At 40.5% G+C, this 20607-nt stretch overlaps 1 protein-coding gene across 1 annotated transcript in view; it reads right to left on the reverse strand.

Annotated features, from left to right (window-relative positions):
* Positions 1-20607, reverse strand: part of phlpp1 (PH domain and leucine rich repeat protein phosphatase 1) — a 77786-nt gene that overhangs the window by 24288 nt on the left and 32891 nt on the right. The window contains exon 2 of the mRNA XM_066681264.1: positions 334-530. Within this exon, the coding sequence (XP_066537361.1) occupies positions 334-530 (197 nt within the window). The remainder of the gene's footprint in view (positions 1-333; positions 531-20607) is intronic.

Consider the following 20607-nt stretch of genomic DNA (forward strand, 5'->3'; position numbering starts at 1 on the left):
AAATTGTAGTCTCTATGACTCATGGGGTAGGAGACACGGCGGGAAACACATTTACCTTTGTGTAGCTCCCCCCAGAAGCCAATCAGGCTGATTTTTACACCTGAGTAATGAAAGGAATTGACTAAGGTTCTCAAGGCTTTAAGGTTTGTTCTGTGAGACTGGTTTTAAAGCAGAAAAAATAATGTTGTGTAAGTTTAATAATAATAATTATAATTACAATAGAGTTGGACAAGAGGACAAATGTATTGGGTTTAATCTAGGATTTAAAGGGTTAAACTTGCAAGTGCTGTGACCCCTCACAAAAAAAACAACCTGTGAATTATTACCCCTTACCTTTCCCCCAATGAGAGGCAGGATGTGCATCTTGCCCACATGACTGGCTTTAACAGACGACACCATGAGACAGGTTCCACAGAGGATGACCTGTCTCCTGCTCCAGCGGTTGACCGGTAACTGCAGTTTGCCTTTGCGGACGTTGTAGGTCCCTGACAGCTGCACACGCTCAGAACTCTCAATGTTGTGAGGCTTTCCTGGAAGATAAACAAATACAGAGAGATTTAGACCCATAGACAGAATGTGCACACATCACAGCAGTAATTTTAAACAGAACCTAGGAAAACTCAGCATTAGAAAAAATAAGTACTGAAAATAAATCAAAATCGACATTCAGAATTTTTAATCGACATAACCTTGTCTATATCAATTACATCCTTTTTTTTGTTGTTGTTAATTCTGTTATATGTCCCGCACTGTTTGTTCATTTATTGTCACTTTCTGTCCCATTCAATCTGCCACATAGAAGCAAAATGGAGGAGAACCTAAACACAGAGACCAACCGAGCAACTCAAGCTGCTTGTATCAAATAAAAATGCTGTTTCTATGATTTGGATACGTTTTCACTTTAGAAACTGATCATTAAGTCGTCAAATGTAAACACTGACCAAAAAAAAAAAGAACTGTTTTAGAGACCAAAGTTAATCCCAGCAGTCTGTTTCAAGACTTGAACCACAAATGCATCATCAAATATGAACAGTGCATGGCTTATGAAAAAAGACAGAAAAGCTCCCAGCAACATTCGAAAAAGCATATCCCAGCTTTAATACTTGAACCTATTTATAGTACAAGCCTTCTCAGTAAACTATGAGAGCAAAAAAAATCACCTGCACATGAGTTTAAAATCACCATGCTCAATGCCATATGTCAGCTAGAGAGGTATAAAGACCCCCTACACTATGGAACAGCATTTTCTTGAGTGAAGAACCTCCATCCAATACTTTTTGCTGGAGTGGTGTTTGTGATCCAGAAGTAACTTATCCACCGTTAGTATTCGACCCCAATGATGATCGCATATCAGAATGCAATCAAATTAGCACTGAAATTTTCCAGTGTTAAAACTTCCCATAACAGCAGAAGCGGCTTCTGCAACAACAGAGCACAAATGCATTGCTTTTAATTGCTTATTATTTTAACAGTATTTTAGCAGTAATTACAAATCTAGGATTTAAAGGGTTAAACTTGCATTTGACTTCTATTCCAGTCCTGGCGTAAGATCCTCTCAATGGAGTATCTTGACAGTGATTATGTCTAAAGCTAAGTGGACGGTCCAGGATTCTGTGTCTGGCTCTGTGTCTTTTAGTGCAGGATTGATTACACTGAAGAGTGCCAAAAGACAAGACCAGTTCAACAGGTGTCGTCTTGATTCCGTGCGCTCCATCTGCTCATTAATGAGGGTTGAAGACCACCGATACTGCACCATGCTGCAATGAGCATCACATTTCCAGAGGCAACCAAATTCATTTGTCCAGGGAAAATGAATAAAAAGCATAATGACCAAGCTTACATTCTAAAACCACACAGAAAACAGAGTTCTCTTTCTAGTCCAACACGGATGTACTGTATGAATCAGATCTGCCTTGTTTATACAGGACGTTAAATTACATGCTACATAAATAGAAGCTTACCAGCAGCACATTTTATTCAGCATTCAGCCCACATTTAAAAATACAGTGCCTGGAGCATCCGCAGCATTTTTTATTATTTTCCAGAAAATAGCCCTAGTCACTCCTGTAAGTCTCTAGCAACCTTGATGCCTCGGTGGCCATGGTGTCTCAGGAGTCTTGGGTAGCAACCTTAGAAGGCAACAGTTTGATATGAAGGAACCTGTAACGGAATCGCAAGTGAAATATGTTTCACAGATAGAAACGCATCACAATGTTACAAAAATACAGATTTTATACTAGCACTCACAAGCCAGAATGAGCCTTTTGAAGATCAGTGAGTGAATATTCTGTGATTACTTTATTTCTGATCTGAATTAATATATTAAGCTAAATATAACTGCTGGGAATAAGTCTAAACTACTATAGGTTAAAGGTTACAGGTATTTTCTCTCCTGGGCTTCCTCTAGGGTTTATTTTTACAGCACTGTCCTGAAATCAAAAGGAGTTGTGGAGGTTGTGGTTTCCTACTGTCTACCAAACGTTACGTAGTGCAGTTTCTGCAGTGCTGAGCCTGGAGTAGCAATGACAGAGGCTCTGCTCTCCCTATTACAGCTCTGTGAAACATCACAATGACTTTGAAGCTTTAATTTTACAGTAAAATACTACCTGGTTATTTGGCTACACCTATGAGAGTTCTTTGGCCAGATTCCTACTGTTATACTACTGCTGCTCCTTAGTACCCTCAGGTGCTTCATTTTCGAAATAAACACATTTAATAAAATAATAGCTTCCATTGTGTAGTAGACTTACTACTTGTAAATTATGCAACCTGCTAATTTTCTATTTTGTTTGTTTTTTTTGTCACAACAACCTGAACATTTATACAGCCTGACTCATTCCTACTTTGCCTTAATACCTGAAAAAAAGCCATTATGTACAGTAACGATTTTCCAGCAGATGCATTTTAAGACTCTTCTATATCTTTGAGTCAGTGTTAAATGTGTTGTCAGCTCCCTTCTGCAAGTCTTTAAGAGCAGCAGGTGCATCACCTCTACGATGTGAAGTAGCTGAGAGCGGCTTTCTCCAGAAATAAAGCCCTGCTGCTGACCTGCAGCAAACAAAGCAGCAGTTCTCCCAGAAAAGTGCTCTTAGAGTCTTCAATAATTCAGCTGAGGTTCTTTTCTGCAAATGGCTTCATAGGGAGCAGCTTTAGAACAAGGCGATCGCAGGTAATACTGGACACATGTGAGGTTTAACACACTAAACTTGACATGTACGATGTTCAATACTCAGCAGACTGAATGGAAAAAATACAACTAGGACTAAGCTGCTATAGGATTCAATGTAGGGCCACTGACATTCAAAACACCAAGGGTCATGACCCATTTTGGAACCTACATAAATACACATAGCTAAAGCCATGCTTTGTGGACTTGTCTGTACAAGCTACATGCTAAAGAGAGATGTTCTAATGGTAAACACATACACTCCCACAACTGTGCACAAGAGTCAGTGGTTGGACTGAACACTCATTCATTTTAAATTGCATTAACATATTTTGGGAGCAGCCTTGGCCTTAAGGTTAGAGAAGGTAGCCTGGATGTCAATATCCCCTCCTTCAACATCCACAACTGGAGTGAGCAAGGCACTTAAGCCCCAACTCTTCTCTGGACACTGCGATCAGACACATCAGTGCTGCTCGAGTTTTTAAAGCCATCATGGTCAATGGATTAAACATAGTCTACTAAGCCAAAACATCCAGTCTATGGCATCTTGTGTCCACTGGTGAAGGACTAGAGGACAACACAAACTGTGCAGCAACAGATGAGCTACTGTCTCTGACTTTACACCTACAAGGTGGACCAACGAGGTAGATATGTCTAACAGAGTGAACAGTGACTGGACAGAAAGTTCTTGGTCCATGTGTAAACACAAACTTTTCAGATAAAAATTGCAAACATAAGGTCTGCAGAATAAACAGCCACCCCCCACACACACCCGTGTATGTTTTGTCCCTTTACAAACAGGAACTGGTTGTTTTAAAAAAAGGAACAATGTGAAGAAGGAAAACGAAACATTTGTTGTCAGCTGAGCTGTGTCCAGTGCCGCTGCGACCGAAGCCACTCCCCTCTGCCTGGGGTTTGTGGAGGGGGCTGTTTGGAAGTGGGTGGGGCACGTGAATGGGATGTCCTGTTTACACACACACACACTAACACTCACATGGGGAATAGGTCCAGTTTCCTTCACGCCCCTCCTGACAGTACGATGGGGTTTAAACCACACTGGAAGAACAAGGTCAACTTTTCAAAAGAAAATAAAGTCTGTCGACTAGATGCTGGAACTTTTCTAAAAAGCTTTGATGGCTTTCAGTCGCAGTGACATTAGAGAGGTCAGGTAGTGATGCTGGATGATTACTTCTGGAACCCAAAATGTTATTCAGGCCTCATCCACACGGATCTTAATATTTAAAAAAAAACCCAGAGATTTTCCTCCCTTTCCAGACGAATATGCAAACGGCTGCATTATCATGCCAGTCCAGTAGGGGGACACAGTACCTCTTTAATAGAGACATCAAAAACGCCATGAAGCGTGAGCGAAAAATAGAGTTTTAATCCCAAATCACTCCATAATCCTTATGCGTGCATTCCACAAGTCTATCAGCATGTGTATATTGTAGTTTTATGATTTATGTACTTCACTATATAGGGAGTGAGGAGCTATTTGAATTTCAGTCAGAGACAGCCACGGTGATTGCTGTCAGCTTTTCCGAAAAAGATCCGCTTTCCTCGTCCACACAAGAACACGGACAACGGCGTTGTTTTCAAAAATCACCACCTTCGAGGGCATTTTCAAAAAACCTCAGATTTCACTGAAGTAAAACATCATTTTCATGTGGAAGGGAGGCCAAAACCCAGACAATAACCATGTGGTCCATGTGGTCACTGCAGAGAATACAGATCCTCTGTTAAGTCCACAGGCAAGAATCCCTCTAGCTGACACTTTGCAGTGAGCATTGTGCCCATAGGCTCATGTGTCGCTGCTCCAGAACGTCACAATTTATTTTACTTTTTCTATGGAGATTATAGAAGTGACATTTGCTCAACTATATATGTGGCTGCACCTTAAAGTAGCCAGATTCACTAGTTTTAATTATTCGTTTATAACATATACCATCAGATAGATGAGCTGTACTGTATAACTCATCATGCTACGACACACTGGGGAGGTGTGTAGAGTGTAGGATGTAGGGTGGGTTTCTGTCATAGTAAGTGATTTCCTTCCTCTGCTCCTTCTCAGGAAAGGCCAGTTCCTCTGGACAGCTCCCACCTAAGGAAAAGCCTCTTTAAAACCTGGAACACATTGTGTAGCAGACTAGTTTCCCCCCACTGTGTTGCCACTTTTAGAATAGCAGGTCCAATTTTAGATTCTTTAAAGTACAGTATCTGTGAGGGGCCTGACCAGCAGAGAATTCAACAACCTCAGTAGATGTGTTTGCTGTAGTAACACATTTCATGCATTAAACCCTAAAAGACTGAGTATGAAAGGTTTAATCTAAGCTCTGTGTGGAGCTTCTACCCAGTGCTGAATGTAAAACATGCAAAAACAATCCTAACCCCATGGCTTCATTGCCCATAATGCTTCCATTAATCTTGTGGGAACTCACCCCAACCTTAACTTTCCCTTAACCTTAAATACAATTACAAATATACCCTAACCTTCAAAGTAACCTTAACCATTACGACCGCTACCCTACAACTAGCATTCCCTTAAAAAAACTAGTACAGGAGGTCCTCGGGTTACGTCAGTCCTGAATTACGATGTTGCGTGGTTATGACACATCTGTCATTTACTGTATAAAGCCTTGTTTCGACGTAAGTGGTTTTGCATCGTAAACGTCGTAAGGTGAACTTCGTGTTTGGTGTGGGCGGCTCGGGACCGAGGAGGACAGCGTCACCCCAGTTGCATTTTACGCCATTTTAGCTTGCTGCTATGTCGTTCTCTCTCATGTGTGCACGTGTGTCTTTGATTTTGTGAACTTTTTGCCCTTCATTATGGCTCCCAACATAAGGCAGACTCTTCTGATGGCAGTGCATCGAAGAAGAGGAAAGCCATCACCATGGAAGTGAAATTAGACATCATAAAGCGATTCGATAATGTGGAAACTGCTGCAAACATTGGCTGGTCGCTTGGACTTAGTCGTTCGACTGTCGCTACGATTATCAAGGATAAAGATCGCATCCTTGAACATGTGAAAGGATCTGCTCCTATGAATTATATGTGTTTTTTGATAATTACTGTGTTAGGATAGGATAAGTACTTACAGTATGTTATTTACGTACAGTATGTACGTATGTTCCGACTTACACCGAAAATCGGTTTATGACGCGACGTAGGAACAGATCAACTTCGTAAGTCGATGACCCCCTGTACTTGCCTAAAACTATAGCTTTTCTGGGTTAGGAACCTTAGTTCCTGTGAGAAAAAAGGCCCTGTTCTTTATGACCCTATATTCACATCATGCTCAGAAAAGAATAATAATAAATAAATGAAGAAATAAAAAACAGTTTATTGGAATAACGATATATCATCATATTGCCCACCTCTAGTCGTAGGGCTCATTTTCTGCTGTCACCCTGAGAGAACAAGGCCAGGTCCCTGAACAGCAGCTCATTATGGAATCCCTCTGTGGCCTCCTGCAAACTGGGCTACACACTCCTCACAGTGTACCATAGAGTCCTGACCCACATAGTGCCAACACTTTGTGTCAAAAACTATTCCTCTCTCTTTCTCCTTTTTTCTTTTGAGAGCTTGCTGAAGATGGAGCTGCAAAGTCAGGAGCAACAAGGACCATCTTCTCTGAGAGAAGCACAAAGGAGGTTTATCAGTTTGATGTGGTGCATCAGTTCCTCATGAAGACGCTGAAACATCTGCACTTATTTAGAAATATTCACTAGTCATAAACAAGTATGATGATATATGATACATTAGGACAAATCTGATGGGTACACCACTATGTTTTAAAGGGTCTGTTGATGCCCCATTATAATCAGTGAATTCAGCTACTTTAAAGTGCACAGCACTGCACTGTGTAGGCACAGCTTGTATAATCTCCATAAAAATGTATAAAATAAAATGGCAAACTGCAGCAGTTGAGCTTAAGGACCCCATGCTCTATGCAATGTGTGGCTAGAGGGGTATAATGCCCCAGGACTTAGCTGGATTTTTCCTGCACCATCACATCATTTTGGGATGAGATGGAGAGGCTCTGCTTATCCAAAATTACTCAACCAATCAGTATGGACAACATTTATAGTTCTCCCAATGCTGAATGTTATCAAATACTCACAGAAATGTTCCAACACCTGGAGTAAAGCCTTTCAATGAGAGCAGGAGCTGCTAATACCCTTTATCTTAGATAGAAATGCTCAGACTTTCGGTCAATAGTGTATCTTTGTACTTTGCGTAAGGTCATACTGGGTGAGCGACAGAATCAAAATGCATCTGTGTGTGTGTGTGTGTGTGTATTTGAAGGACACACATCTGCTTATACAAACCAATAGAAATAATTTTTAAGACAAGGGACAAAGCATGAATGGATAAAGGCAGAAGAGAGAGAAAGGAACACACAGCTGGATTCAGCTTCTAAATAGTTTCACTGTTGTGGGCACTGCATCTGGGTGTCGTTGTCGGCGTATCCTAATGCCTGGGTCTTACCGTCCAAAACCACAATCAACATGTGCATACACACAACATCCAGTGAATGAAAAATGTACATTTCTCATTATCTTTATTCCGTACATACTCATGTTCACAGAAATGGACAAGATTCAGACTTCAAGAATCTTAAATATTCTTAAGAGATCTGATACACTTTTCTTCATATTCATAGAGAACAGTATATAATATGGTGTAATATGGTTTTTCCACTGCATGGTACCTTCTCACTTTTTGGAACCCGGTACCTGATACGTTTTCCATAGGCACAGCTCCCCCAAGAAACATAGACGATGACATGACAAAACACCATCTCTAACAGGAGACTGGGGCTTTTGAAACCATAACAACAGCGGTGGTAACAGAATAGTTTTTAGTTCCTTGTTGTCCAGCTCTTGACTGATTCCACCATCAGCCACTGATCCATTTGAACCTTTAAAAACAGACCACTGTGTAATTTTACAAACTGCCATTGAAAGTCTGATAAAAACAAACACGATCTCAACTGTAGCTTAGGGATTTTACAAATGCCAAATTTGTGCTGGATGTCTGCATTGTGTCGTGTAGACAGGTCTCTTTGGCCAGTCAAAACTTCCTCAAGGCACTGTTTTAAGTGGCTTATTGCTTTCATTAAATGGCAGTCAATATAAATTATTTTAACACACATTGATGTTCAATTAATAGATAATAGATTCGTTTGTAAACAAACAAATAAATAAAAATTCCTCTTTTAAAAAATAGTCTATTAAGTGTCAGCATGGCTGCTAGGCAACATGAGTGTGAAAGGTTAACGATATTGATAGCTACGCCAAGAAACAAAATCTGTTCATGTGTATTCAAGGGTTATGAGTAGAAAAACAGATGGTTTTTTTTTTTTTGTACTTTTTCTGAAGGGATACTTACACTACAATGGGAAGTTGCAGGAAGTAGAAATGGCTTAACTGCACAACATATAACACTATATATCTGTCCTGATATCACACACTTTGGGGAGAATTCAATAAAAATGACTGGGTTTAATTCAGTGGCGCATTAAAAGATGAAACTCAGGATTGTTATCAGAAGATGAAAACTGGTCTAATGGGTTTACGAAACACCAAGGTCACCTGCTCCACAGGTAATTTCGACTTATTTTCCAGATTACTTAGGTAGGAACTCATTTTAATTTAGGAAAGGGCTAACAGCATGAAAGTAAACACAGACCAAAGAGTTACATAACTAAACAACTCAATTTACAAATGAGTTTCTGTGGTTAATTGAACAATGAATAAAAACCTAGAAAAGTTAAACTTCAGTGACGTACAAACAACATTCGTTTTTTTCCTCAAATACATTGTTCCACTTTAAAAGACGCAGAGCTTCTAAATGTAAACAAACAAGAGAGAACTGCAGTTCCCCCCACAATCGTAGGTGTTCCTTTTAATGTGGAATTCAGATGGTCATAGGCGTGCGTATATTCTGTATTTTACAACGGCTTTGAACAGAACGGCTCAGCCAATCGGATCTTAGGATCGGAACTATCCGTTTTTATAATGGCTGTTTTTTGCAACTCTGTTTCTGTTTGGACTGTATGGACTGGTCAGTGGACTGTACATTTTGATATAAAAAAAATTACAAACTCTGATACAATCGGCATCTGTATCAATTATTTCTGAGTAAAAAGCAGTTCTCAGTTTTCTGCGATTATGGGCCTTTAATTTGGACGTTTCTGAGGTGATTTATTATTGGCTTGGTCAGCAGTGGACAACAGTAACAACAAAATCAGCTGAGAATCTCGCCCACTCATGAAACGACGGCTAATGGAAAAACACCAGGATGTCCATCCCTGCATTCATCTCTCTCTCTCTCTCTCTCTGTCTCCTCTCCATAGCTCAGGTCCTCTCAGCGCCCGCCTGCTCTCTGTTGGTACCCCCAGAGTGCCACAGACTGCTAGTGTCACAATAAACAGTGTCCTCTAAAGCTGGAACCGATGGTGGTACAGATCACACTGTATGAGCCTCTGTCTGAAGCGTCAGAAGAAGGGAACGAGGGTCTGACTGTGAGTGTGTGCGTGAGACAGAGAAGAGAAAGAGAGAGATGAGAGCCTGTCTCTGTCTGCATGTATGTGAGTGAGCGCGTGCGGAGGAGGAGGAGGGGGGGGTGCCTCTGGTCTCCGTGGAAACAGCACTTTCACACATTTGCAAAGAGCTTAATCTTCAATTAGTCTGCAGTTAATCCACTAAACATCCTCTTTAGGAACTTTACAGATGTTCTGCAGCTGGAGCGCATATTCCCACCAATGTGTGTGAGATTTTTCAGTGTCCCTCTACGACCACTTACTATCAATGTGTGCGTGAGAGCTCACTAGGGCTGCTTGATGTGGACAAAAACAGTAATGATAATAGGAGACGAGTCTCTAATTCTGAGTGTGCATAAAATATAGACTCTGAATATGTACATAATAGCAGTACTATATTCTAGCAGCAAGCTACAATGCAAAAACTATTACCCACAGGTCATGATGCACAGATATGATTCTGATAGCATATAATATGCTGCAATACAATATTTAGTGTATAGTTACATCCCTATGGATATCTCATTTTAAGACTACATTTACTGTCCTATAAGCTGTGGAGATAAGCTGGTTACATTTGCTCAAGATGCTTGGGAGTCGCCTAAGTAATCACCTTAACTATGGTGTTCATTTTAGGACACAATACTGGAGGTCCTCGGGTTACGTCAGTCCCAAGTTACAATGTTTCGTAGTTACGACACATCTCCCATTTACTGTATATAGCCTTGTTTCGACTTAAGTGGTTTTGCGTCATAAACGTCGTAACGCGAACTTGGTGTTTGGTGTGCACGGCGGAAGAATACACGGTTACGCGGCTCGGGACCGAGGAGGATAGGTGTTAAGATAGGATAAGTGCTTACAGTACATTACGGTATGTACGTATGTTCCGACTTTCACCGAAAATCGGTTTATGATGCGACGTAGGAACGGATCAACGTCGTAAGTCGAGAACCCCTGTACTAACTTTTAGACAAAGAGAGAGAGATAGAGAGAGAGAGACTTCTTGTAAAATTTAACATTAAATCAAATGGACAAATAAGCTGAGTGACCACATATTTCTTGTATGCTACTAGTGCTGGGCGATATGAACGCAAATCAATATCACGATTAATTGTACATTTTACCACAATTCCGATTAATGAGCAATTATTTTTGACCCTCAGAGTTCAGTGATGAGTCTTGTACTGGAAATATGCTTCAGTATTAAATGTGGGATGTTTTTTTATGTTGGTGGGAGCTTGTTCCTCTCTTGTTTGGAGCACTGTCGTCTTAACACTGTCACTACAGATGCTGTGTTTTTCTTAGGCACGAGCTGCTCGAGTCTCTTGGTCGGCTTCTGCATTGAGGTTGCTTCCATGTGGCAGATAGGGGCAGGATCACGTGACTACAGCTTGGCAGTGTGGTTTTAAAGGGACAGTACATGAACACACAGTGGGGATATAATCGATATAGAGAAAATTATGTCGATTTCGATTAATTTTTGACGAACTGCCCAGCCCTATATGCTACTATTCCCTACTGAAATCTATCATCTGTCTTCCACTGTGGATTTAAACACTTCTGTCTACTGAATGTATGTTCCAAAGTGTGTACTTTGAATGTAACACTCTACAAACAACCCCCACAAAATCTAATCATCAAATATACAGTTTCATTTAAAAAATACAATATATAAATAACAGTTGTCTGCAACTGTGTCTGTGGACCAATGTGTCCTTGTTTTTACACTCATTGTTCGTTTGCTCAGCTCCACTTAGCTGTAGCAGTAACTCTGTTGCTCTGCATACTTTATTAGCCCCCTTTCACCTGGTTCCTCAAGGCTCAGGACCCCTCACAGGGCAGGCGTTATTTCTATGTTTGATCACAGTCATCGCGGTGCTGGTAGTGTGTTGGTCAGAGCGGCTCAGCCACACAAACACAATCCATACTCATGCCGTCAATCCCAGCAGTTTCACAGTAAAGATGATCTATATGTTAAAGATTCATCCATTATGTCCTGAATGGCACTTCAAAGTGAAGTGCATTTTAGCTGCCAGCCTCTCTGTGACGCCTCCAGGAAGGGCTCCAGCACTCTCCTCCCTCCTCCATCCCTCCAGTCCTTCAATCTGTCGCTCTGTTTCCATGGCGTAGGGCGGTCGTCCTATCAGCAGGCGTGATGTGGGTTTAATTAATTGTCTGATGAATGTCAAACTGACGCTCTGGCACGCAGAGCTGGCACACTCTCACCCACTACCTGTTGCTGAGTGCACACACACATTCACACACACAACCTCCAAACACCAGGTGTTCAGATATCAGCGTCTTTGTGAATAATTCCTCTGGACTTTGCAGAGATTTTTCAAAAACCTATGAGACATTAGCTGACACCAATTATCCATCAGTCACACATTCCACTAATTCACTGACCATAGCAGAGACACACACACACACACACACACAATTCCTGACCATTGAAGAACAGGTTAAAAGGGTGAACTACAGTCTTGAATTGGAGAACTAAAAAGTGCTCCTGCAGAAAAAAAAGATACGGTTGAGGTACATTATTTGTCACTAAATGTACAAAGTACAACAGCAGTTTTAATATTCAGTTGTGTTCCCTAAAGATACATTATATTCTCTTCTCCAGAAGGAGAGGTATATATTTGTAAAAATCCCGAGGGTACCACCACAGTGGCAGTTGTTCTGACAGTGTACACAGTGGCTGAACAGTTTATTTACACAGTGACCGGGTTTCTGTTGGTTTGCATCTGGAGAGCCTACACTATCTGCTTCTGATCTGCAAAGATGGAACTATAGCCACTAAGCTGCAGTTCACCCAGCCTCCACTAGAGAGAGCAGTGAGGAGTGCACCACACAGAAGTGTTAGAATGCATTCCGATGTTGGATGATCCTTGTTTGAATGGAGAGCCAGGCCTTAGTGGCTCCAGCACGTTTAAAGAGAGAAGGAACTCTAATGGTGCTGTTGGCCAAAACCTAATTGTCCTGATCAGTCTAATCTTCAGTCTGGGTGTGTTTAATCTCAGCTAGTACTGAAATGGATAACAGAAAGATGGTCCAATCAATATTTTCCCTCATTGTTATGTAAGCAAATGTAATACAAGTGAGCTCTTCCATTGGTTAAGACTTCAGGAGCTGAACTACGAGACTGGCCTCTAATATAGTCATGCTAGCTAATAGCTTGGTAGTGTTATGACCTTCAATGTACAGGATCTATATTTTGGAAACAAAATAATCAGTCTGGGCCTTCTGGAAGCTCTGAGTATATCAGTTACTATGACTATCGGGGCTTCTCGTCTGCACGGTACCTGCTCTAATCAATTCTATTCGGCTCTGTTTGCTTTTTGAGACCTGGTAGCTGGTAGGTTTTCCACTACAACATGCCTCTCCCCCATCTTTAACAAGAACCACAGGCTTTGAAACCTACAGCAACAGCGGCGGTAACGTTAAAGAGCAGCCAGATGCCTTTTAGCCTCGCCGCTTTTCTTCTCACTATGGTTCTGGAGGAATTTTTGCTATGCATCGTGATGTAATTACGGCAAGTTATTTTACGGAAAGGCGCTACCTAAGCAAGATAACATTACCTAGCACAGATAGTGTCCCTGTACAATGTCCGACACTGAGTGCAGTTTAAGTGATTCTCTGAACTTGGACCCGTCCAAAATTCAGCCATTCATAAAGCAAAATGGACAATAAAGGACCATCATAAAGTCCAGTTAATTGGTAAGTAATTTAACATACTGTAGGGCAACGCTTATTTACAAGATCTTGAAGGGTTAGTGTCAGGGTTATACTTCTGTAGTTCTCTTTAATATTTTCATAATCTGATTTTCCTGTAGCAGTAACTACATGTCAGAATTTAATATAAGATTCTTAATGTGCAACTGCAGTGGCCGTTAGTCCTGCCTCATCACCATCTTCCACAGGGAGCAATGTTAACTCTGACTGTAAACGTCCTCGGGAAAAGTAAAAACCCCTGACCCCAAAAGTCGACACTCATGTGGATTCATAATCACTGGCAAATATTGTGTTTCAGTTTGAGACTTGTTTTCTCACATCAATAGTTAGAAAATATCTTCATGTTTTTTTTAAAACATCACTGGCGTTGCTCATATTCGCATGTTGTTGATGTTTTCTGGGACTGAACACAGCTTAGGTGCGCATCACTTCAGACAGAACAGTGTTTTTTTTTTCCTTGTTGCACCATCCAGCTCTCACGAGATTCCTTCATCAGGCATCAACCAATAAACCTCTTCTAAAGACCTGTCTAAAGACAGTGTAATTTACAGGCTGTTGTTTTTGAGTCGGATAAAAACAGACGTGATCTGTAGTATAGCTCTGAGATTTTACAAATGGATACTTTATGCTAGATGTCTTTCTAGCCAGTCAGAGCTCTGCAAGGTTTACAAGTGACGTTTAGTCCCTACTCAGCCCTTGTAGCCATGAGTCAGGAGGTACTAAAAAAAGTACCGGGTTCCAGATACCTGGAACAAGAGTTACCTAATGGAAAAGCTAAAAAGCTGAGTAGAATCGGGTAATGTAGGTACCATGCGGTTGGAAAGCGGCACATGAGTCAAAACAATTTCAGAGAGTTGCTAGAAACCGAAATAGTCAGCAGGTCATTGCCAAGAATATTTACTGAAAGACTGACTGTAAAACCACACCACATAGCTGTGTTTAACATACAACTGTCAGAAAAGTAATGTTCAAGTGAACTGTGGTTTGCTTAGGGTTAACAGGCCTTTAGTGTCCTAGCAGCTAGCAGAAATGTTATGGTATGTAAGTTTATGTCACTGGACTTTTCAAACTCAACTGCCAGTCAAATACTCTACTACAGAACTGCATATAGGACAGGACATGGAGAAGAAAGATCTAGCCAAGATTATCCTTTAAACAAACACACACTCATCTGTGACCTGGTTTTCAGCAAGACACAGCGAAAGAGAGGCAGAGTAAGTGAGAGAGCCAGAAAAAAGGGAAATGAGGAAGAGAAAGAGGAATACTAGAAGTAGAAGAGGGGGAGAAAAATTAGTTTTAAATGGACAGAAAAGCATCAGCCCTATTTCTCTCTGAAGCAGCAGAAACTTTCAACTTCCAGTTTCTTCTTTTTACAGACAGCTAGCATGCTAACAACACGTGTCCACTTTCAAAGAAACCTTTCCTTTCTTCAACCAGGCTAACATCAACACAATATTGGTATGAACTACACAGGAGGTTCATTTGTCCAGGTGATATTCAAAAAAGTTCCAGAACAATCCATTTGCGGTGATTTTGAGGATTAGCTTGGGATATAAATGCTAATAATAAAATGAGACAGCGGTTTTTGAGGTCTCTTAATTTCCAGCTTCCGCTACGGTCCATTACTGAACTTCAACATCAGCAACTATTGATTCACTGGAGAGCGATTTGAGATCAGATTACCCCAGCCAAAGCACTTGATCTAAAAATTAATTGCAGGGTATTATTAGACGCAGCTGAGGACTTTATTCTGCTTAGCGTGTCTGGGGCTCGGATGTCATTCCCCGGCTGAATAAGATCCTCGCTAACCATCAACTAGAGGCTGAAAATGTTGATATGAACCTTTGAGACAATGCTGAGCTCCGCTGTCGAGCTGAAATCACAGCTGCCCACTCAGTGGCCTTCACTCTTTGGCAGACGATGCCCACTGCTAGTGGCTGAAACTCAGGTTTCACCACAAATCCGTGTCCTTCAGACAGTGTGTCTAACATCTGTCAGTTAGGCGACTACATCCCGGATCTTGGCCACAAGATCCACGATAAATAAGCAACTCAGTATTAAAAATAGAGCTGTGACCGGTGTTTCATGGGAATACACAGTGATAAGCGACCACATGTTTAAATATTCAACAACTCCCAGCAGTCTTCACTTCCATAATAATTAAGACGGTAATGACTTGTTAACACCATCAATATTATTGACACAGAAACCAATACTGGGTATTGGAATGTGAGATAGCAGCAGTAAAAGCAGAACTGAACCTCGAGACTTCATCACATCTCTAACCTAAAATAGCACTGCACCACTTTTAATCACAAAGTATCAGTTCAGCTCTTGAAGATAAAAGTTAAATAAATGAATAAATGAAATAAGTCAGTTATTAAAGGCCCTGAATGTTTCTCAACCAGCGATAACGATTTAAAGGTCCAGGACTATACACATTTGACAATTCTTCAATGGTTCTTTAGTAAAAAACTGGTTCTGTTTAGAACCCTAAAGACTCATAGAAACTTTCACATGATTAAATGGTCCTTTGAATCATATAGAATTTCTACAGCACATTCTACATCAATCTGAAGAACACCTTCACAATGCAAAGAACCCTTTAATCATGTTTTTTTTAAGTGTTCAGGGCTCTATACAGAAGCACTTTCCTTACTGAAGAACCCTTCAAGAGCCATCATTTTTAAGTGTGTACTTGTGGTAGCACACCTTGATTTTACTGAAATTATGTCCAATATAAATATAACCAAGCATTTCCCTATCACCCTGAAAACATACAGACCACTCAAATAACATCTCCCCGTGTGGAATTTTGCCGTTTAATCCACCACAAAGTCAGCTCAAACAAAAGTGAATGATAAAAAACAATGCCACAAAAACCTAAACGGCCTTAGTGAATGATTCAAATCAGGAGGGTCAATCCATTCACCTCCATCTTGTGTAACTGCTCCATCCTGTTCAGGTTTGCCAAGGAGCCAAGGCATTCACTCACACACTGGGGCGATTTCACCCAGTCCATCCACCTACCGACATGTTTTGGAAATAGAGTGTCTGGAGGAAACCCTCGCAGACACAGGAGAACCGCCAAACTCCTCACAGGCAGTGACCCAATATACAGAGAGCTCACAAGCCCCAGACGTCGGAGCTGTGTGGCAGTGACCCCATCTGTTGCACCACCATGCCACCCAGGGTCAATCCAGGCCAATTCTACATTGAAGAAAAGGAAGTACACACGTGATAAAGTCATGTGATAAGAGCAAGAGTGTGATAGTGAATTGTTTGTGCACCTTCAGTGGTATTATTACATAAGGTGCTTCAACTAAAAGATATTTTAATGCTGTAACCTAAGAGAAATTCATAACACGCTTCCTCTTTAAGCTGTTCATTTTTATTGCTGTAGACATATTTCTCCACTATGTCCTTCACACATGTTGAAACAAATGAATGGCAACATTATTGTAGATAAAGCCACAATGACTGACCATAAATGGTACCACTTCATATTGTCTTTAATATCTCTAAGTTACACATTAACAACACATGTGACAGCCGTGCAACTACTGATGATATATTTACTATTACATCCGTACAGTTTATGTAAATACATCAGTATCAACTTAGCTTTTCATCCAGGTATTGTAGATACCACATAAATACATGTAATTATATATATATATTCAACTACAAGCAGAAGAAAATTCACAAAGTTATATAAGCTCTACTTCTGTAACTCAAACCTAACAGTGACCACATCTCCATATGTCAGTAACTTAAAGTAGTTAAAGTTATTAGACATAATTCATATAAAGTGGGACCTTTCCAATTTCTTCCAACACGTGGACTCAGGCAGTCAGTTCATTCTTAACAGTCCAGTAAACATGAGCAGTATCTGTGTGTAAGAGTTGTGTAGATGATTAAGCTGTTGACTCGAGAAGGTAAAGTCACGCCCATCAGTGTTGACAGAACAACAGTGGAAACTATTCGCTGTTTCAGATTCACAGGGTCAAAGATCTCTGATAGTGGCTCCTGCACCCAAAGCATGCAAGGATTCGTCCTGAAACAGGCCCAGAGCCTGTAATACCTGCTATCATAAGTGGGGAGGAGCGAAAGGCATGACAGTAACATAGGGCAGGTTTGTCCAAACATGCTTCCAATGAATTAGAGCTGGAAGCGGAGGTTAGCATGGCAGTTAGCACAGTGCTAATCATAGAACCATATTTTTTAGTGTGTTAACTAAAATACAAGGGTTCTTTGGTAAAGAAAATGGTTTTTTATAGAACACTGATGGCACCAAAAAGGGTTCTTCTATTATTATACCAATAGGACCCTTTGGTTTGGCAAGTAGAACTCTTTTCTAAAACGTACTATATAGAACCATCTACAGTATATTCTCCCATTAATCTTAAAAACCCCAACACAACCTCATGATGCAAAGAAACCTTTAATCATGCAGAAGGTTCAGAGTTCTATACAGAAAGAGTTTTCCAGAACCATCATTTTTAAGTGTGGCATAATATCATCAGCAGTTTGGATTATCTTGACTATGAGTATTTTATTTATTTATGACTAGGACAAGGACAAGTACTGGAAAGAGCATCACCGCTACATGATTAAACAGTACTGTAAATCATAACACTTATTTCCATCCAGTGGAAACAATTCATTAGAAAATGTGAGATGTCTTTTTGTGAGAAGTACTGGAAAGAACAACTGCATTCTTTGTCTGTCAGGAAACTGCACAATTCCAAAACAAACTTGGCTACAACAGCGTCTTAGGGCCAACTGTTAAAAAAAATATTCGACAAGATTCCGAGTTGGTAATATTTCGAGATTAAAGTAGTAATTATTTTGAGTTTAAAGATGTAATCATTTGAGAATAAAGACATAATATTTGGAGAACAAAGTTACTGGGCTACCAGACTGCAAATTCCCACAGTGAATTTACCATTTGCCCATTATTCCCTGTGGATCTAAAACTGTGTTCTTTAGAGCCACAGTTTTCTGATAACAACTTGATCTTCATCTTATCTTTAAATATTTCATTACATTTATACCATTATTTTTTCAACTATCACATCTGTTTTTGTGATTAAACTTTAGTAAATAACGTGCAAACATGTTTCAGTCCAGTTCTTTTGGAGATTCACACTCAAGTTAGATGTGCAAGCGGAACAAGGTGCCATCACGCACTCGCGTGACTTTACATTCTCAAGATTTAATCACAAAATCTCAGATTTTATTTTTTTAACAAGCATTTTCCCCTGCCTACCGTTGCCATGGGAATCAAGTGTGTAGCAAGCAGTCTTCTGACTTACATGACTACCCGCCAACCACAATGACATCCTTTACAGACACCAATTTTACCGCATACAACACAGCCGCCCTGAAAGTGTCCCGAAAGAGCTTTTGTCTCGTGCCGTGTGCTATTTTTATCAACCCCGGGACGATGGGATGTCATTAGTCTGGAGCCTTGGCAAAAGCTTTTGGTAACTCCTAAAGAATTAAAGCAGATACTTTAAGGTGATCCCATAGATTTGTTGGATTACACATGTTAATCTAATCCCCATCCTATTGGGGCGCTCCATGGTCCCCATACCCAGTGGCAAATGTTGCCCAGAGGAGTATATACCACCTAGCATTGTATTGTAGGCTGTGTATTTTCTACTGTACTATACACCCACTATTTCACAGGCACTTGCTCAAAAGAGCCAACATCTGTGGAAGTCCCTACACAGCTATAATGAATTTCCCACTAAATTTTTCAGGTTCTATGCAACTTCAGATAAAACAGAACGTGTCTTCGCTGGTGATGCGGATCTTCTGTGTATTCACAGGAATTTGTGAGAATCTGAGGAATACCAGGACACACATGTTAGTCAAGGTTTCCAGTGATTAGTGGCACTCATAAATATAGTGCCCCAACGGGTTTATGCAAACATTTCTAACCATTCTTGTGCAACAGAATCCAAACGGACACAAGCTTTAAAGAACAGGGTTTTGATCCTCTGCTTTTCTGATGTGCGCGAGCGTATTGTGCTTCTTGACACAGAGCAGCTGGCCCATGCACAGTCCCCACTTCACTTGTTACGTAAGAGACGTGTGAGATTGTGTGAGAGGGTGTGCTATAAAACCTTATGTTTGTAACATGAGACTTTGATCTGAAAAGAGACAGAAACCCACATCCATTCTCCAGGTTATTAAATGTTCATGCTAGCCAACCAATAACACACACACACACACACACACACACACACACACACACACACACACACACACACACACACACACACACACACACACACACACACAGAGAGAGGAGAGAAGGTGCTAATTATGAACGTTCTGTCAGAAAGGCTGATTATTTGGGCCTGTCCCTACAAAGCTAAAGAAGCAAAACATCTTTGATGGGTCTTGACTGAACAACTCCCAGATTTAAAAAAAAAAAAAAAAAAAAAAAAAAAAAACCACACAAAGCTCTTTTATAGGTTTAATTTTTCAGCACCATTTCAGTACCACTTCCAGTCTTTTCAGTAGACATGTCTGCAGGGATATCCCTAGCCACAAGTCTGTGGACCTTCTGAAAGTGAGCTGCAACAGTGCAATTGTGAATAGGGGGGGGGGCGGATTTTAGCCACAATGAAGGAATACACCAGGGGTGGGAATGAGATATGATCTTATATATCTTGTATATACCCAATATATTGCAAGATAACCCTCAATGATACATCAATGATATTCCTAAATTGGCAGAAATCATTTATTTTATAAAATCTGACAACAAATATACAACAGTGTTCAACAAAGTGTGTAGCTTAGCGTCACGTGTCTTACACAAACACCTTGACTGCAATTTACCCATCTCTAAGTGGGTCATCATTCCAAAGTGCAATAGCCATAAACTGCCAGAAAGCAGAAGAATTCCATGGTGGCTGTGGATAGAAGCAGTCTTAAGTCAAACTGGAGGAGGAGACCGTTTAGAGCACCTGCGTGTTTCAGTGAAAATATTGATATTTGCCACCTGTGTATTAATAATGTATCACAAAAGAGTTTGATTTGTTGTTTCTACTATTATTCTATCCAGCAGTGTGCCATTGTGTGTATAATCACAATATACCAGGTTTCAATGATATGATTTTAATCATATTTTCATTATTTCAA

The sequence above is a fragment of the Hoplias malabaricus genome, chromosome 9 (genome assembly GCF_029633855.1).
Source record: "Hoplias malabaricus isolate fHopMal1 chromosome 9, fHopMal1.hap1, whole genome shotgun sequence".
NCBI classification, from domain to species: domain Eukaryota; kingdom Metazoa; phylum Chordata; class Actinopteri; order Characiformes; family Erythrinidae; genus Hoplias; species Hoplias malabaricus.